Raw genomic sequence first — 19,665 nt, 5'->3', positions numbered from 1 at the left:
GAAAAGTGTGTATAGTAAAACTATGATGACATAAAATAGATACATTGTCGCTGCCTCTGTAAACAAATTCCACATGCACAGTTTTGTAAATAGCACTTAAAATGTCCACATCTGTAGTAAATGGCCACCTTCAGTGGATATACATAGCATCAACTTCCTGAAATAGCTTAGTAATACTAAGCTATTTTAGGTACAGTATTTCTTAGTTGTATTCTTCAAAAACCAAGGGGTATATTTCAATAGTTGAAACGATCAATAAAATGACAGCACCTTTAACAAATCCAGTTACCCACCCATACACATGAGTAATGTCCTTGAACTCAAGGAACTCGGAAAAAAATCTGAAAATAATGATTGGCTGTAAAATCAGTCTTTAATTCATTTCTGCAATTTCAGTATAAAACAGCAATTATAACCAATTTACTAAATGAAATGAGTGAAAATAATGGGGTAAGTGTAGTATAATATAATCAAGTCTTTATTTAAAAAATAAATGAGCTAAATGAATTCAGAAAACAATTAAATCACTATGACTGACTATGAATATGACCTGTTTTTAAAGAGCAACTGAACGTAATAAGCAAGTACTCCTTTTGAAAACGGCATATGTGGCATCAATATGCCTTAGGAACATTTATTCTATTGTCAAAATTGACTATAAAGTGTAAATATGATAATTTTGGTCAAAAAGTCAGTCTCATCCAAAACAGAGATTTGCGAGATAATTAGGAAAAAATGGTATGTCACGGAATGAAGGGTACCGTAACTGTTTTCCTTGGGTTGGGTTTATTTCAATCATGCCCACAGCTGGCAGGAGCGCAGCTGCACGCAACCTGATTGTAAAATGCCCATGGTCAATTTGGTTTGAAATTCGATATCCCTATGGGGCTAGTTAGAGACCATCAGTAAAATACACAATGTACATGGGGAAATATTGTTTTATGTCAATAGCTCCAAATTTCCATGACTTAAAAACATCAAACCAACTATAAATTTAACAAATTAAAGTGATTCTCTGGTACTTTTGTATACTTTTTAGCCAGTAGTGCACATAAGCCAATAGTGTTCCCCGGGAAATTGGTAGGATACTACATAAGTGCACCATGTCATTGCTCTCTCTCACTCTACTGTGTGTGCCTCTTGCAAGCTGTCCCACAAATGGCAAGGGGCTGAAGCTTATTGGTTAAAACTCAAATTGCTAGGGGGCTGGCCTATGTGGGGGGAAATGTAGGGAAAATGGCACTGCACAACTTCCAGAAAACAGTCGATTTCAAACCAGAGATTTTGTGGCTAATTGAGGTAAAACAGTATTTCTGCTCATAGATTATGCATGTATGAACTACACATTGACACATCCAGTCCAAAGCTGGAGGTTTGAAAAATACTTACTAGTTGCCAAAGTACCAGAGCATGTCTTTAATATATAAATATTGAAGCATTTAATGAGACAACTAAAAGGTGTGCAACATGAAATTATTGTCCTATTTACATTTTGGTCATTTATTGACAGTCCATAACTAGCCCCACAAATAGCCTATCCTAAGTGAAACCAACTTTGCCAAGGTAGCACACCAGCCCATTTAAGCTAATTGGAGAAAGAAGTTGGCTAGCTTGCTGGCTAGTCTATGCTACTTCCAGACACAATACCTGGTTAGACTGTCAAGTTATCTAGAAGGGTGATTGACTGACTAACTGTGTACTGTTTTGGCAGAGTCAAAGCAAAAAACGCCTCCCACGTTTGAACATACACAAGAGACACCCACATCAAAGCAAGCCTCCAAAACCCAAATCTTGTTCTCAGTCGCATTTCCTAATGAGGAGAATTGAAACCGAGGCTAAATCAGGAAGATCAGCCCCCCTTTAATTGACATTATTATTATTATTAACCAAATAATTGATATACACAGCATACTAAGAGTGCATACACAAAATATTGATTGAACAACTCAGATAAAGATATATGTGCAGTGCTATATGTATAATACCACAAGTCAAATTGAAGTCCTCTTTGTGTAAATTTATTACAAAATGTATAAGCAACATGAATTTCCCCCTGGCTGTGTAAACATTGGGGTTAAACTGCACGGCCATTGATTGCATAGTGTCAAAAAGTATTTTAGAGAGAGCAGAGAGAAGAGGAAGCCCTTATTGACCTCCCAGTGGTAGATTGATTGCAGTTAGTATTAATGCCAAGCAAGTCCTGGGACAAACATACACAACATGGGGAGTATTATTCACTCGGTTGTCAGAGTAGCCAACTATTGTTCCCTGAAATGTCCCCCCCCCCCAAAAAAAAACTATCCCTTTTGTGGTTGAATCTGATGCCTATGTGTGCTTGGTCTCTGTGTCATGCAGACAGACATTCCATGGTGAACTTGGAACTTTAATTCAAATGTAGGATATGGAGCTATAACTTGTCACTGCTATAGTTTTTCTGAATGGATAGGGTTAAATCATACGGTAAACTTCTCATCGCTCTAAACATTGTGATTGAACAGCATAAGGGGGACAATTATTTAACTCACACACATCTCTGGTCCAGAACCTTCCCATATTGTTCTTATTCATATATTTTTACAAGTTTTTACAAACTTTTAAGCTGTAGTGTTGAACATGACTGAATGTTACATATAGACAAACCCCATTCACACTTCTCACATATTTAAGATGGAGGGGGATCGAAAATAACAAAACAACAAACTATTTACGCATAGACATGTTAGACAATAATAATGAATAGTTCATCATGGACTCCTACACCACTGCAAGGATAAAAAATGTTATTTTGAGGATCACTAGAACCTTACAGACAGGAAGGAGCATACAATATAATAATAACGTGAAAACTTCTAAAGGTTACAGTAAATTATAAACTTTTCTCCCCGAGTGCTAAACATTGTGTGTGGAGAGGAGAGGAACATAATAAAACCTAAACAGGTGGATGTTGTTCTCCGGTTTCAATAAAATACTACCTTCTTGATTCCAACAATACGATTGGCTCAGGTGTGCAATTGAAGTTTACAGGGGGAAATAAAAACAGGTTCCAGTGATTTAAAGTAGAATATGATTACATTTTCAGACCTGACCACTATGATAGTGGCCAATGTATAATTACATTAAATATGACAGTCCTATTTTTGCAAATTGGGGCCCTGAAAGTCCTTTTCGTATGCAAAATGTTGCATTGCCAAATTCTCTTGCTCACATTCTTCAATCGCTCAGCTTTGGACAGTCACTGAAAAATACCCTCCAATCTAATTGATCAGTGGTTCATACAAAAAATAAGAGCTTGCTTTACTATGCCACAAAACAACAGTCATTATATTGGTTTCATCATTCTCCCCAAGCTCATAACATCAAACCAATCTCTGGTTGGGCCCAGGAGTTATGGCTGACTCTACAAATCCCTGACAACCTTATTCATGGTGGCGTGGTTTTCAAGATCCTTCGAGCTTGATGTGACTTGACCAGGGAAAACTCCTGGCACTATTACCTGGTTTCTTTCTGCTAATCCCTAGTTAACTTGGATTCCTCAAAAATGATTCCTCACAATTAATATGCTCCTTGAACAGGAGGAATGTGCATAATTAGATAATCAAAAATAGACACGTGCAAGATCAGTGTTAAGATCTTAAATTCACTAGTCTTTACCATTACATTTAAAAAAAAATCTTATGTACAATAATCTTTCGCCACCATCTGTTCACAGCTAGGTTAGTTTTCCAGAAAACTATCAGGTGAGAGATAAATTGTTTTTTTGTTTTTTTTACATTTATACATACAATTTTAAAATAATATCTATACAGTGAAATACAGTATATCTAAAATACAGAGGCCTTGATGGGTACAGTACAGTAAATGGCCTCTATGTTCTACTCCAAACATCCCTTTGGATATCAAATCAGGATTATCACCCCAATAACACAAACAGTTATGAAATGGAAGAACAGCAATGGACAAAAACAAAATATGTATGGGCAAAGTTTTATAAGGCAAGAAGTAAACTTAAATCAAGAAAGTTGAGAATTTATTCCATTTCTTATTTTGCCTTTTCAAGCAATAAACCTGTGATGCAAGTACAGCCAATGACGACTGACTGACGTACTTTCCTCTACGGCTTCTGATTGGTCTATCTAATGTGTGTTCATTAGTGTTCTAACATGCCTTTACACATCCTTCATAAACCCCTGCCTCAAAGTGCACAGATACGTCACTGCAGGGTGAAGCAAGCATTTAGAATAAGTTAAAGATCATTTTAAAAAACAATAAAAAAACAAGGACTGGGTAAGACCTGGAAAGCTTGGGGAGGAAAGCCAGTAAGAATGGAGTAAGATGAATGTACATACTGTATCACTCAACCCCAGGAAATTATGTCACCAGAGACAGGAAGTGCTCATCTATTTGGCCCCTCGCAATACCTTCCAGATGATTGGATCTTGGAGGAGTTGGGAGAGAGGTAAGATTGACTTCAGCACCTTAATACTCCCTGACACTGTGCAAATAGAGGGCCAGTCTGGCTGTTGAGGTGTTGTGTGATTGGGCAGGAGGGCCGTAGGGGGTGTGGCGAGAGTAGAGTTCTCTTCCCTTCCAGTTGTAAGCTGTGTTTGGTGTAGACACTGACTCTGTCCGGGTGGATATATATAAATATAACACAAAATAAATATATATCTCATTCCTAAATCATGGGCATTAATATGGAGTTGGTCCCCCTTTTGCTGCTATAACAGCCTCCACTCTTCTGGGAAGGCTTTCCACTAGATGTTAGAACATTGCTGCGGGGACTTGCTTCCATTCAACCACAAGAACATTTGTGATGTCAGGCACTGATGTTGGACGATTAGGCCTGGCTCACAGTCGGCGTTCCAATTCATCCCAATGGTGTTCAATGGGGTTGAGGTCAGGGCTCTGTGCAGGCCAGTCAAGTTCTTCCACACCAATCTCCACAAACCATTTCTGTATGGACCTCGCCTTTGTGCACAGGGGTATTGTCATGCTGAAACAGGAAAGGGTCTTCCGCAAACTGTTACCACAAAGTTGGAAGCATAGAATCATCTATAATGTCATTGTATGATGTAGCGTTAAGATTTCCCTTCACTGGAACTAAGGGGCCGAGCCCGAACCATGAAAAACAGCCCCAAACCATTATTCCTCCACCAAACTCTTCAGTTGTCACTATGCATTGGGGCAGCTTGCGTTCTCCTGGCATTTGCCAAACCAAGAATCGTCCGTCAGACTGCCAGATGGTGAAGTGTGATTCATCACTCCAGAGAACGAGTTTCCACTGCTCTAGACTCCAATGGAGGTGAGCTTTACACCACTCCAGCCACCGCTTGGCTTTGCGCATGGTGATCTTAGGCTTGTGTGCATGCGGCTGCTCGGCCATGGAAACCTATTTCATGAAGCTCCGAACGAACAGTTCTTGTCCCAACGTTACTTCCAGAGACAGTTTGGAACTCTATAGTGAGTGTTGCAACCGAGGACAGACATTTTTTATGCGCTACGCGTTTCAGCAGTCCCGTTCTGTAAGCTTGTGTGGCCAACCACTTCGCAGCTGAGCCGTTGTTGCTCCTAGACGTCTCCAATTCACAATAACAGCACTTACTGTTGACGAATTTGACGAACTGACTTGTTGAAAAGGTGGCATCCTCTGACGGTGCCATGTTGAAAGTTACTGAGCTTTTCAGTAAGGCCATTCTACTGCCAATGTTTCTCTATGGAGATTGCCTGACTGTGTGCTCGATTTTATACACCTGTCAGCCATGGGTTTGGCTGAAAAAGCTGAATCCACTAATTTGAAGGGGTGTCCACATACTTTTGTCTGTGTGTATGTATGTATATACAGTGCCAGATAAAAGATTGGAGACACCTACTCATTCAAGGGTTTGTCTTTATTTTTACTATTTTCTACATTGTAGAATAATAGTGAAGACATCAAAACTATGAAATAACACATATGGAATCATGTAGTAACCAAAAAAGTGTTAAACAAATAAAAATATATTTTGTATTTGAGATTCTTCAAAGTAGCCACCCTTTGCCTTGATGACAGCTTTGCACACTCATGGCATTCTCTCAATCAGCTTCACCTGGAATGCTTTTCCAACAGTCTTGAAGGAGTTCCCACATATGCTGAGCACTTGTTGGCTGCGTTTCCTTCCCTCTGCGGTCCAACTCATCCCAAACTATCTCAACTGGGTTGATGTCGGGTGATTGTGGAGGCCAGGTCATCTGATGCAGCACTCCATCACTCTCCTTCTTGGTCAAATAGCCTTTGCACAGCCTGGAGGTGTGTTGGGTCATTGTCCTGTTGAAAAACAAATGAGCGCAAACCAGATGGAATGACTTATCACTGCAGAATGCTGTGGTAGCCATGCTGGTTAAGTGTGCTTTGGATTGTAAATAAATCACAGACAGTGTCACCAGCATAGCACCCCCACACCATTACATCTCCTCCTCCATAGTTCACCGGGGGAACCACACATGTGGAGATCCTCCGTTCACCTACCCTGCGTCTCACAAAGACATGGCGGTTGGAACCAAAAATCTCCAAGCACACATTTCCACCGGTCTAATGTCCATTGCTTGTGTTTCTTGGCCCAAGCAAGTCTCTTCTTCTTATTGGTGTCCTTTAGTAGTGGTTTCTTTACAGCAATTCGACCATGAAGTCCTGATTCACCCAGTCTCCAGTTGATGTTGAGATGTGTCTGTTACTTGAACTCTGTGAACCATTTATTTGGGCTGCAATCTGAGGTGCAATTAACTCTATTGAACTTATCCTCTGCAGCAGAGGTAACTCTGGGTCTTCCTTTCCTGTGGCGGTTACTCATGAGAGCCAGTTTCATCATAGCGCTTGACGTTTTTGGCGACTGCACAATTTTCCATATTGACTAACATTAATGTCTTGAAGTAATGATGGAATGTCAGTTGTCTTTGCTTATTTGAGCTGTTCTTGCTATAATACATACTTGGTCTTTTACAAATAGAGCCATCTTCTGTATACCACCCCTACCTTGTCACAACTCAACTGACTGGCTGAAATGCATTAAGGGAAAAAATTGTTAATTTGTCCCTTGTTATTAATTGTTAATTAATAACAAGGGACACCTGTTAATTGAAATGCATTCCAAATGACTACCTCATGAAGCTGGTTGAGACATTGCCCGGAGTGTGCAAAGCTGTCATCAAGGCAAAGGGTGGCTACTTTGAAGAATCTCAAATCTAAAAGATATTTTTGGTTTGTTTAACACTTTTTGGGTTACGACATGATTCCATATGTGTTATTTCATAGTTTTGATGTCTTCACTATTATTCTACAATGTATAAAATAGTAAAAAGTAGGTGTGTCCAAACGTTTGACTGGTACTGTATATATACACCATTTTATACAGTGTACATCTCAAAACACAACAGTGCCCCTTGAAATCCAACAGACCTGGAATGCAAAAGACCTAAGATTTGAACCACATGCACCCCAAAAAGGGCTGTGTCAATACAGTGCGATAAAGTGCAGCCAACCCATCCTACTGCCCATTGTGGTACCATGCATTTTCTGTCTATGGAGCAGGTTGGTCCAAACTAATTTCTTCCTAATCCCCACTCCAACAGCCGTAATCTTTTCCACCATACGATGACCTGCCCAGCCCATCCGCCTGGCCCCTCACATATTATATGCCACGTAGATGGGGTCCAGTTGGTCAGCCAGGAAGGAGTCCCGGAGGTGCATGCGCTGTTTCTCTCCCCTGGAGTTGATGGGTATGACCCCCGGGTCCACGATGACCACCACGCCCACGATAAGATGGTGCTCCTCCAGCACCACATTGGTGACCAGGGGCACCAGGTCCAGGGCATCCTGCTCTGAGCCACACAGCTCAGCCACCACCACCAGTAGGTTGGTCCACGTGAACACCGCACTGCATGGGACACATATGAAAAAGGGTGTTATATTAAAATCAAATGTCAGACAAAGATGCAGTACACACGTGCGCACGTACACACACAAACACACACATACTAAGAAATCTCTTCATCTCCCTCCAATTATGAAAACATAGATAAACCAATTGGACAATAAGTAAGGTTTCCTGGGACCCTCCAGTGTTCTGACCTCTCTGCGATGCTGCGGTGAGCCCGGGACACAGATGTCTCGATGTCGATGGGGTGGTAGCGCAGTCCCCTAAGCTCCAGAGTCTCATCCAGGGAACCCACCACAAACAGGGCGTCATGACGATCTGACCACAGAGAGGAAGACAGACAGAGAGGGGCAAACAAATATGTTGAATACTGGGAATGTTGGGATAGTTAATTTAGCCCTAATCAGATCCCTAGTATGTCTCCCTTTTCATGTTAGCCATTAGTGTTAGCCTCCATAGCCCTCCCTTTTTATGTTAGCCATTAGCGTTAGCCTCCATATCCCTGACCGTGCCCAGCCACTCACGCCCAGCGGCATCCAGTAGTTCAGTCCTCTTGACGAAGCCCAGGTAGCCAGTCCTGGCCCACAGGGTCGTGGGGTCTCCAAAGCTCAGCTTGGTGTTAAAGTGGTCGGCCTGCAGGCTCTCCTCTCCATAGATGGTATAGTAGCCACTGGCACTGTGAGGGCTGTTGATCCAGATCTGACAGAGACAGAGAGCAGAGTAGGGGACAATGTACAGTTAAGGATGAAATAGGAGAGTAATGTATGAGGAGAATTGTTGGTTATTGACAGGGATATGCGTTTTTCCTAATTATACCCTTCTTAATGCCCATCCTTTTATCAATGCCACATGTTGACATTTTCAATCTAATATTAGCATTCTCTCTCCTCTCACCTCTCCTAGATGGGAATCTCCGAGAGGTCCTCTGGTCTCTGGGTTCACAATGATCACCCTGACTCCTGGTAAGATCTAGAGAAAGTGATAGAGTAGAGAGACAGATGGTGAACAAGAAACTCCCACAACAACACATCTTGTATCTGAATACAAAATGGAATTTAATGTGTGTGGATCCATCAGGGGAGACTTACTTTTCCAGACTCCATCAAAGGGAGACTCTGAGGGGCTCCTCTCTCCACCAGCCTCACCCTGAGACAGAAAGTGAAAGCACATTGTGATGGTAAACTCAATATTGTAAAAACAAAAATATCCTCAGTGTCAAAGCTGCTCACACATATGTTCTCACCTGTCATGGCGGAGGGACTTCATGTCCACATACACAGTGGAGGGGTCCGGTCCAGTGGTTCCCTGAGAAACACACAGAAAACCTGACTGGAAACTCAGATACACATCCACTGTACATGGATCAGTCCTTGAGGAGACATACAGGGAGGTCCTGCTGTACTAACTGACCTGGCAGACAACCCTCAGATAGATTCCTCTATTTACATGTGACTCTTCTATTATGTGGAGTTAACAGAAGGCTTTAGCCTCCAGTTCAGGGAGACACTGGTTAGCGCATCAACCAACATGAGTCAGCAACAAATCATAGGAACATTGGCCATGGCCGTCAAAACATTCATAAAAGTCTATCTTTCCAAACAAGTGATATAAAATATAAAATTCCCTGTTGCCTAGTAACTCCTCACAGAACTGATTCTAGCTGGTTGAATACCTGCATGCAAATGGCCAGGTTGACCCTGGATCCAAAGGCTGTGCTGACAGCGCGGGGGGAGAGGCCCAGGTCCTTAAACAGCTTGGAGAATGACATGGTGAGGGCCAGACGAGTACGCTCCTCTGCTATCACCACACAGCTCCTCACACATGACAGGTTCAGCCCACGCGCCTGGAAGGAAAGAGAGAAGGAGAGTTAGCGTGTGCGTGTGCGTGCGTGTGTGTGTGTATATGTGTTGTACTCACTTTGAGTATATCTGTCTGCGTGCCTATCCCCTTGGTGCAGAGCTCCATGACAGAGTAGGAGCAGAAGGTGTCTCTGATGCGGTACTGGCTCAGGGTGCTCAGCCACAGGGGCAGACAGCTCTCCAACTCCATAGGAGGGATTAGGATGGACTGGTGGCCCGAGTACACACTACACACAGGAAACAAGAGAAGGTGTGTGTTCGGAATGTGTGTAAGTGAGAGAGATAAAGATACCGTGTGTGTGTGTGTGTGTGTGTGTGTGTGTGTGTGTGTGTGTGTGTGTGTGTGTGTGTGTGTGTGTGTGTGTGTGTGTGTGTGTACCTTGCGAGGCACCACAGTACGAAGCCCAAGCCACAGTAAGGGTCCAGGCAGATGGCTATTTGGCGTGAGGAGTATAGCTCACACTGTAGCTTGATGGAGCGACACAGAGCACTGACTGCAGCATGGGAGATCTGATGGCCAGAGAGACACAGCCAATCACACACACATCACAATGAAACAACCAATAAGAGAAGCAGAATCAACCGATAAAGCCATGGTTATGGCTATTGCCATTGGCCCATTGTACAGCAGATGAGCAAAATGGCCCGTTGGCTACTTACTTTGCCGATGGCAAGCTGCTTATGGGCTACCATAGGTTTACAAACTGTCTGGGACTGTTTTAGAGTATTGAGACCCAGCGGTAGCCTCCTGTAGTTGACCTTACCTTGACCCCAGTGAGCATACCCGTGGTGGACACACTGAAGTCCAGATAGGCGATCATCTCTGCCGTGGGGGGCTTGTAGATCGTGGGAGGTCTATGGCGAGGGAGGTCGTCTGGAAGAAGGGAACATGCACAACACGGTTGAGTTTCTCTGGCTCAGGTTATATGGTTAGGTATGCTCTGTATGTGAGATCTTCTATGGCAGGGGTTCTCAAAGTGGGGTGTGGAGGTACTTTAGGGGTACGCAGCCAGAGCAAGCATATATATATATATATATATATATTTTTTAAATAGATTAAACAAATTTTGTCCAAGGGATCCGTGGAATAAGTTTCGAGGGTATAATACAATACAATATAATTTATATACAATATATTTTCTTAAACCTGGGCATCATGTGCCTGGGAAGCTCACAGGGATATTGGTATCCACAGTAGTCCACCAATTATCAACTTTTCAACTCAATACCTTACATAAATGCACTGTAATTGAAACTTTGAATAGCAAAGTTTTCTCTCTGCCTCATGGCAAAATGTGTAGAATTGCAGGAAATTTGCAACAAAAAAAACAGATGCTCTATGTTCCATCCCAGGGCCTGAGACTTGTTTCATCCGGCCATGCACTGCCAAAGTCATAGTAGAACTCCTTGTATGCTCTTTTCATCTCACTCAAGTTGTGTTCTAAATATGAGGGGGTCCATCACTGATGAATTTGCTACCACAAAAGGCGTCCCCGGGACCAAAAAGTTTAAGAACCCCTGGTCTTTGGTACCTGTGTCTATGATTGTCGGCCATGTTTTAATGTTCAGAGTGGCAGCAGCCTCTTTAGAGCGCAGGATCCTCATGAGGTTCTGAGTGGTAAGGATACAGGCAGCTTTACTGACCTGGGGACAGTCAGAGGCACCACAAACAACATGTTAGTTTGTCTACCTTTGGAAGACCAAAATAATTACACTCAAACAGCAAGCTCATAAGAAAGCACCCATCCTCATACACTGACTTGATCAAAAGATAGCACATACAGTTGAAGTCGGAAGTTTACATACACTTAGGTTAGAGTCATTAAAACTCGTTTTTCAACCACTCCACACATTTCTTGTTAACAAACTATAGTTTTGGCAAGTCGGTTAGGACATCTACTTTGTGCATGACACACGTCATTTTTCCAACAATTGTTTACAGACAGATTATTTCACTTATAATTCACTGTATCACAATTCCAGTGGGTCAGAAGTTTACATACACTAAGTTGACTGTGCCTTTAAACAACTTGGAAAATTCCAGAAAATTATGTCATGGCTTTAGAAGCTTCTGATAGGCAAATTGACATAATTTGAGTCAATTGGAGTTGGAGTGGATGTATTTCAAGGCCTACCTTCAAACTTAGTGCCTCTTTGCTTGACATCTTGGGAAAATCCAAAGAAATCAGCCAAGACCTCAGAAAACAAGTCTGGTTCATCCTTAGGATCAATTTCCAAACGCTTGAAGGTACCACGTTCATCTGTACAAACAATAGTACGCACATATAAACACTATGGGACCACGCAGCTGTTATACCGCTCAGTAAGGAGACGCGTTTTGGTGCGAAAAGTGAAAATCAATCCCAGAACAACAACAAAGGTCCTTGTGAAGATGCTGGAGGAAACAGGTACAAAAGTATCTATATCCACAGTAAAACGAGTCCTATATCGACATAACCTGAAAGACCGCTCAGCAAGGAAGAAGCCACTGCTCCAAAACCGCCATAAAAAATCCAGACTACGGTTTGCAACTGCACATCGGGATAAAGATCGTACTTTTTGGAGAAATGTCCTCTGGTCTGATGAAACAGAAATAGAATTGTTTGGCCACAAAGACCATTGTTATGTTTGGAGGAAAAAGGGGGAGGCTTGCAAGCAGAAGAACACCATCCCAACCGTGAAGCACGGGGGTAGCAGCATCATGTTGTGGGGGTGCTTTGCTGCAGGAGGGACTGGTGTACTTCACAAAATAGATGGCATCATGAGGCAGGGAAATTATGTGGATATATTGAAGCAACATCTCAAGACATCAGTCAGGAAGTTAAAGCTTGGTCACAAATGAGTCTTCCAAATGGACAATGACCCCAAGCATACTTCCAAAGTTGTGGCAAAATGGCTTAAGGACAGCACAGTCAAGGTATTGGAGTGGCCATCACAAAGCCCTGACCTCAATCCTATAGAAAAAAATGCTGGGCAGAACTGAAAAAGCGTGTGCGAACAAGGAGGCCTACAAACCTGACTCAGTTACACCAGCTCTGTCAGGAAGAATGGGCCAAAATTCACCCAACTTATTGTGGGAAGCTTGTGGAAGGCTACTCAAAATGTTTGACCCAAGTTAAACAATTTAAAGGCAATGCTAACAAATACTAATTGAGTGTATGTAAACTTCTGACCCACTGGGAATGTGATAAAAGAAATAAAAGATGAAATAAATAATTCTCTCTACAATTATTCTGACATTTCACATTCTGAAAATAAAGAGGTGATCCTAACTAACCTAAGGCAGGGAATGTTTACTAGGATTAAATGTCAGGAATTGTGAAAAACTGAGTTTAAATGTATTTGGCTAAGGTGTATGTAAACTTCCGACTTCAACTGTATACACACAAACACACACACTTACGTCGATGATCATGCGGACAGTGGGAAGTGTGGCTGCCAGGTTCTGTGGATGAGGAGGTCTGACAGTGACAGGAACACAGCCAGCGTACAGACAGCCATAGAAGGAGGCTATCAGGTCAATACCTAGAGAGTGAGACAAAGACAGACTGTAACTCTAAGTCATCCTCAACAGGTACGGCTATGCCACTTCTCAGAGTCTGACGGACAGACAGAAAGGACTCACCAGGAGGGTAGAGCAGCACCACGTTGTCCCCGGTGTTGATGCTACCTTTCTCTGTGAGCGCCGCTGCAATCTTCTCCGCCCGCTTATGCAGCTGCACACATGTTGCTGTAGATACCTCTACCCCCTGAAGCACAGGAGTTAGAGAGGGTAGGGGCAAGGGGTTTATTTACAACTGGGCACAACTGTATATGGGGGGTTCTGTTTACTGTAATACGTGTGAGAGTGTGTCTATAAGACTGAGAGTGCTACCTTTGCATTGAGCAGCACATAGAGACAGTGGTCTGGGTCAGTCTGTGCCCTCCACTGTAGAGCCTCGGACAGGAACTGGTGCTGAGGAGAGAAATAGAGGGTCAAAGGTCATTACATAGCAATCGTATCAATATGCATATCAATATGAGGGGAAAAATATCTATTGATATCAACACAAAATAACTACAAGTAAATCTAATAAGAGTTGTATTTTGCTGATGGGAAAAACCTGACAGAACTTGAATTTACTCAAGTTAATTCCCTTGAGTTACAGTAAGTCTAAGGACATGAAGATGGTCAATACAGGTGCACTGCAGTAAATAGCCCTGGAGCCAAAATGTCCTCCGTAGGTAGCTTTTCTACCAGGAGGAGGGCAACTGTCACTCCCATTGACAAAATATCAAGAAAATTGTCAATTTACACCATGCAGCATTAGCCAAACTACTCCTTAAAATAATGAAAAACTGATTTAAGTTGTAGCTAACAGCAATTATGGGGAGAAATCGATTGGGGAAAAACAGCAAAGCACATGAAGAGCAGATGTGGATGTTTGGATCTCGGGGAGATGGCTTGCAGGGCCTTCCTTGGAGTCCAAACAATTCTGCAGACCAGCAAGGCCTGTGTGTGTCTGTGTGTGTAATATTTTGAACATTCAGGAGGTGATGGGAACCAATGGAAGGCATGGGGCATCAGGTGACATTAAGAGATGCCACGACAGACTGTCCCCATCACTGTGCTGTGATGCAGAAGGGAAACAAATGGCATAATACATTAGCACGTGCAGATTCAGAGCATCACTTCTGACACCATGCAAGATCTCACATCTTGCCAGAACTTAGCGATGCAACCATAGAATTATTTGCGTGTGCAACTGAAAAATAACCCCATTCACATTGAGCGCGTCACTGTACAGCACATTGCAGACAGAAGCAAAGGAAGAACCAGGGTGTGGTGGGTAGGGAGGGGGCAGTAGCTCTTACCATCATAGTAGGCCACATACGGAGCTATGTAATGTTACATCCAGGGAGAGACGGGTGCATTAGGACAGAAGAAAGAATGCATCATGTTGCTCACGTGGTTTACCAGCTTTCTTGTCCGGTCTAACTACCCAACAAGCAAACACTTACTGGACCAATGGTGTCAAAGAGGCAGCACACCACTGCAGGCAAGCCCATATTGGACCGCTGTCTGCTACCAATATGGCGGCAGACCAACAGCGCACCGAACGTGACTATCCGGCAGTAGGCATGCCATTGTTTGTAGTGTTGGCTACCACCAGGTTAGTAGTACCAGCTACCGCTATAGTCCCTACCATGCTATGGGCCACCGTGCATGTGGGTCCTTTCTAACTGATGATGATGATGAGAGAGGTGGTCCTACCTTCCTGATCAGGTCCTGGTCCTCGATCATGCCCAGATCCCTGCCTGCTGCCTGGGCTATCCTCTTCCCTGCTACCAGGTTCCCCACCATGATGGAGGCTGGACCCACACCCACTGAAGAGATAAAGAGAGAGAGAGAGAGAGACAAAGAGAGAGAGAGAGATAGAGACAAAGAGAGATGCATTTTCACAATAAAGTCCCTAGCTCAAAAGTCATCGCCACTGTAAGCCAACCAGTTGCCAAGTTTTGCTGTATGATCCCCTGAACTGAGCCTACTGTACCTGGCTGTTTCTGCCGTGGTTTGGGGAGGTTGGTGACACAGGTATGGGGGCACATGAGGATGTTACAGGGGTGCAGGTTGCCGTCCAGGAAGTGTTGTTTGGTCTCGAAGATGTGGATCCCTCCCAGGTGGGTCTTGGGTAATGTGTTGGCAGGCACCAGGGCTAGGCAGTACAAACCCACCTGGTGAATACTGTCAATGGCCTGGACAGTGGACACACACAACACCCCTCAGTTAGACAACTTCTCTAATTAAGTGTTTAGAGTACATTGAAAACTGTGGTGTTCATTTTGGAATGTACCAAGAAAGAGGTGTTTGTAGGGGGGTTAGCTACCTGCAGTACTCGGCTCATCCACTGGAAGCTGTCCTCCTCACTGGCATCTGGCCTCTGCTCTGCCACAACCACTATCCTCTCATCATAGAACACTGTCACAGAGAACACCGCAATCCTGACACACACACGCACACAATTAGAATGTCTGCAAGGATCCATAGTCACACACATAGATATTGACCTCTCCCTCCAGAAACTGTATATGTACATCCACACATAAAGCAGAGAACACTGCAATTCCTACACACACAAAACTGCTCTGATAACAAGCATTTTCACAGCTTGAGATTCTCTTTTCAGAGCCAATACACCCCCACATCCCACACAGAAACATGCTGTATACATACACTCATATTGCGAGTGCACTATAGGCCTGCAGTGCTCACTAATACCCAGCAGATGACAGTGGTGATACACAACAAACAAAGCTTAATGCCATAGAGACTGCAACATTGCATCTGTGAAATTATGGAGTCTGTGACAGCCTCAATGTCGCTGCTCATGCTATCTTCAGTTTAAAGTAGTCCATTTTCTTTAGATAAAAAAAAAGTGGAAAGCTAATATTGGTGACTTACTGCCACCTGCAGTGCTGGAGTCTTGAACCAAATATTGTGTGTCATTCATTTATTGTGGCCACTAGATGTCATACAGCTTAAAGCCATTTACAAACTAGGCAAACCAATTTGAAGATGACACATTTTGATCATTGGCTGATCGCTCCCAACCCACAGGAATCCTCACCCAGTTGACTACTTTAAACTGGTGGAAGCCCTCAATGGCAATGTCCATGCAAAAACTGGTTATTTCCAAGTAATGATCTCTATACATCTCTATGCTCAATCCCCAATATACCTGACTCACAGCGAGCACATACAGCACAGAACTCATCCACTGTCCCTTCAAATACATGCTGACACATGCGCACACACACACGAATGCATGCACACACACAGTACTCACCTCCCACGATACACAGTCTTGACAGGCTCCACGGCCAGTGCTGTGGCCACCAAGTCATCAGCGTTGTGTCTCCTCCCACTCACCATCAGCAGGCCTTCGTTCTTCCCCACCACAAATATCAGACTGCCCTGTAGAAGGGTTAGACACAGCATTCAATACACACTGCACGCGAATATGGACACACGCACACAGTCACACAAACACAAGACAGTCTTACTTACGGGTCCTACGAAGCCTAGGAGTCCAGATCTCACAAAAGGGATCTCTCCAATAGGAGCACCAAGAGCATTGACAGGAATCACCTATAGATAGATAGATAGATAGACAGACAGACAGACACAGACAGACAGACAGACAGACAGACAGACAGACAGACAGACAGACAGACAGACAGACAGACAGAAAGAAAGAAAACAGATGTTTTTAACATTTCTAATAGAAAATGTGTTGGTAAGCATATTGAATGTTCAGAGTTTGGTGTGTCTGACCAGGTCCTGACCAGGTGTCTGACCATGTTCCCCCATACAGTACGTAACACATAAGGGGGAATCGAATGGTTGTGGGTCCGTACCTCAAAGGTGTTCTTGGTGACTCCTGGTAGGCCATAGTACATGTTTCCTCCTGCACGAGAGTTCACCACGATCTCCCCTATCTCATCTGTCTTACAGAGCTGAGGAGGCCCTTCAGGCTTCACTATACACATCAGAGCTATAGACACAGAGAATCAGAGTCAGGCTTCACTATACACATCAGAGATAGAGACACAGAGACAGAGTCAGGCTTCACTATACACATCAGAGCTATAGACACAGCGACAGAGTCAGGCTTCACTATACACATCAGAGATATAGACACAGAGACAGAGTCAGGCTTCACTATACACATCAGAGATATAGACACAGAGTCAGCTGCACAGATAAATACATGTACAGGAATAATAATGCACATACAATTACAGAAACCAACTTACACATAAAGAAACAAATACAGTATAATAATAATAGTAATATATGCCATTTAGAAGACACTTTTGCCCAAAGTGACTTACAGTCATCCGTGCATACATTTTATGTGTGGGTGGCCCCGGGAACAAACACATTCATATTTAAAAATGGACCTGCAGTGGAGGTGATTTGGAATCATACTCCCGTGAGTAGTTACTATAGCCCTGCCTGAGACTTGTATGCCAATTACAGACATACACATGGATTTCACTCCTGATATCATTCTCAAGTGAGATCCTCCATTTCTCTCTCTTTTCTATACTGTGCATCCCCCCTCCTCACCTCCAGGCATCACATGACCCACATCCTGCACGGTGAGGGCAGAGTTTTTGTCCTCCGTGTTGACCCTGATGACCCCGTGACTCAGACCCCCCATGGAGAGGATGGCCCTGGCTGGGAGGGGCGTCCCCGGCACCCCCGGCCTGCACACAGAAAGGTACAGGAGAGGACAGGAATTTTACACAAAATATACACACACTGCCGAAAGACTTTCCTTGTATCTGTAGAAAAATGTATTTATTGAAAAATGTAATTATTGAAGGTGCATTATGTAACTTTCATTTCATTTCATCCAGAGGTAACTCAGGGTACTACAAACACATGTGTTTGTCAGTTACTTTAAGGAGCAGTTCTCTCTCTGTGGGTCTAACGCCAAGTTCTGGAAAACGGTTAAAGTCCTGGAGAATAAACCCTCCTCCTCACAGCTGCCCATGTCCCTTAATGTTGATGATGTGGTTGTTACTGACAAGAAGCATATGGCTGAGCTCTTTAATCACCACTTCATTAAGTCAGGATTCCTATTTGACTCAGCCATGCCTCCTTGCCCGTCCAACATTTCCTCATCTCCCACCCCTTCTAATGCGACTATCTCCGATGCTTCCCCCTCTTTTTCCCCTGCCCCGCTACAAAGTTTCTCCCTGCAGGCAGTCACTGAGTCCGAGGTGCTAAAGGAGCTCCTTAAACTTGACCCCAAAAAAACATCTGAGTCAGATGGTTTAAACCCTTTCTTCTGTAAGGTTGCTGACCCTATCATCGCAAAGCCTATCTCCAACCTTTTTAACCTGTCTCTCCTTTCTGAGGAGGTTCCCATTGCTTGGAAGGCAGCCACAGTTCGTCCTTTATTTAAAGGGGGAGATCAAGCTGATCCTAACTGTTATAGGCCTATTTCTATGTTGCCCTGTTTATCAAAAGTGTTGGAAAAACTTGTCAATAATCAACTGACTGGCTTTCTTGATGTCTATAGTATTCTCTCGGGTATAAAATTTGGTTTCCACTCAGGTTATGGATGTGTCACTGCAATCTTAAAGGTCCTCAATGATGTCACCATTGCCCTTGATTCTAAGCAATATTGTGCTGTTATTTTTATTGACTTGGCCAAAGCTTTTGATACGGTAGACCATTCCATTCTTTTGCGCCGGCTAAGGAGTATTGGGGTCTCTTTGGCTTAGTTTGCTAACTACCTCTCTCAAAGAGTGTAGTGTATGAAGTCAGAAAATCTGCTGTCTCAGTCACTGCCTGTCACCAAGGGAGTACCCCAAGGCTCAATCCTAGGCCCCATGCTCTTCTCAATTTACATCAACAACATAGCTCAGGCAGTAGGAAGCTCTCTCATCCATTTATATGCAGATGATACAGTCTTATACTCAAAGATTTCTTAGTGTCCAACAAGCTTTCTCTACCCTTAACCTTGTTCTGAACACCTCCAAAATAAAGGTAATGTGGTTTGGTAAGAAGAATGCTCCTCTTCCCACATGTGTTATTACTACCTCTGAGGGTTTAGAGCTTGAGGTAGTCACCTCATACAAGGACTTGGGAGTATGGCTAGACGGTGCACTGTCCTTCTCTCAGCACATATCAAAGCTGTAGGCTAAAGTTAAATCTAGACTTGGTTTCCTCTATCGTAATCGCTCCTCTTTCACCCCAGCTACCAAACTAACCCTGATTCAGATTACCATCCTACCCATGCTAGATTACGGAGACATCATTTATAGATCGGCAGGTAAGGGTGCTCTCGAGCGGCTAGATGTTCTTTACCATTCGGCCATCAGATTTGCCACCAATGCTC

At 43.4% G+C, this 19,665-nt stretch overlaps 1 protein-coding gene across 2 annotated transcripts in view; it reads right to left on the bottom strand.

Moving 5' to 3' along the window:
* Positions 1 to 1,835: 1,835 nt before the first annotated feature.
* The window catches only part of LOC139560226 (disco-interacting protein 2 homolog B-A-like), an 87,645-nt gene continuing 69,815 nt past the window's right edge, over positions 1,836 to 19,665 (bottom strand). Inside the window, exons 18-39 of one of the 2 annotated variants that reach the window (XM_071376806.1) lie at positions 17,883 to 18,022; positions 17,168 to 17,304; positions 16,818 to 16,898; positions 16,597 to 16,724; positions 15,637 to 15,751; positions 15,304 to 15,505; positions 15,024 to 15,136; positions 14,624 to 14,647; positions 13,644 to 13,724; positions 13,395 to 13,518; positions 13,173 to 13,294; positions 11,302 to 11,413; positions 10,534 to 10,643; positions 10,149 to 10,279; positions 9,828 to 9,996; positions 9,583 to 9,753; positions 9,154 to 9,215; positions 8,999 to 9,056; positions 8,805 to 8,879; positions 8,435 to 8,609; positions 8,105 to 8,228; positions 1,836 to 7,910 (exon numbers count right to left, since the gene is read on the bottom strand). In XM_071376806.1, the coding sequence (XP_071232907.1) occupies positions 7,658 to 7,910; positions 8,105 to 8,228; positions 8,435 to 8,609; positions 8,805 to 8,879; positions 8,999 to 9,056; positions 9,154 to 9,215; positions 9,583 to 9,753; positions 9,828 to 9,996; positions 10,149 to 10,279; positions 10,534 to 10,643; positions 11,302 to 11,413; positions 13,173 to 13,294; positions 13,395 to 13,518; positions 13,644 to 13,724; positions 14,624 to 14,647; positions 15,024 to 15,136; positions 15,304 to 15,505; positions 15,637 to 15,751; positions 16,597 to 16,724; positions 16,818 to 16,898; positions 17,168 to 17,304; positions 17,883 to 18,022 (2,707 nt within the window). In that variant the 3' untranslated portion in view covers positions 1,836 to 7,657. The remainder of the gene's footprint in view (positions 7,911 to 8,104; positions 8,229 to 8,434; positions 8,610 to 8,804; positions 8,880 to 8,998; positions 9,057 to 9,153; positions 9,216 to 9,582; positions 9,754 to 9,827; positions 9,997 to 10,148; positions 10,280 to 10,533; positions 10,644 to 11,301; positions 11,414 to 13,172; positions 13,295 to 13,394; positions 13,519 to 13,643; positions 13,725 to 14,623; positions 14,648 to 15,023; positions 15,137 to 15,303; positions 15,506 to 15,636; positions 15,752 to 16,596; positions 16,725 to 16,817; positions 16,899 to 17,167; positions 17,305 to 17,882; positions 18,023 to 19,665) is intronic. The other variant, XM_071376813.1, reaches the window with a different exon arrangement.

This window comes from Salvelinus alpinus, chromosome 2 (assembly GCF_045679555.1).
Source record: "Salvelinus alpinus chromosome 2, SLU_Salpinus.1, whole genome shotgun sequence".
NCBI classification, from domain to species: Eukaryota; Metazoa; Chordata; class Actinopteri; order Salmoniformes; family Salmonidae; genus Salvelinus; species Salvelinus alpinus.
This window is presented reverse-complemented; position numbering and strand designations above follow the sequence as displayed.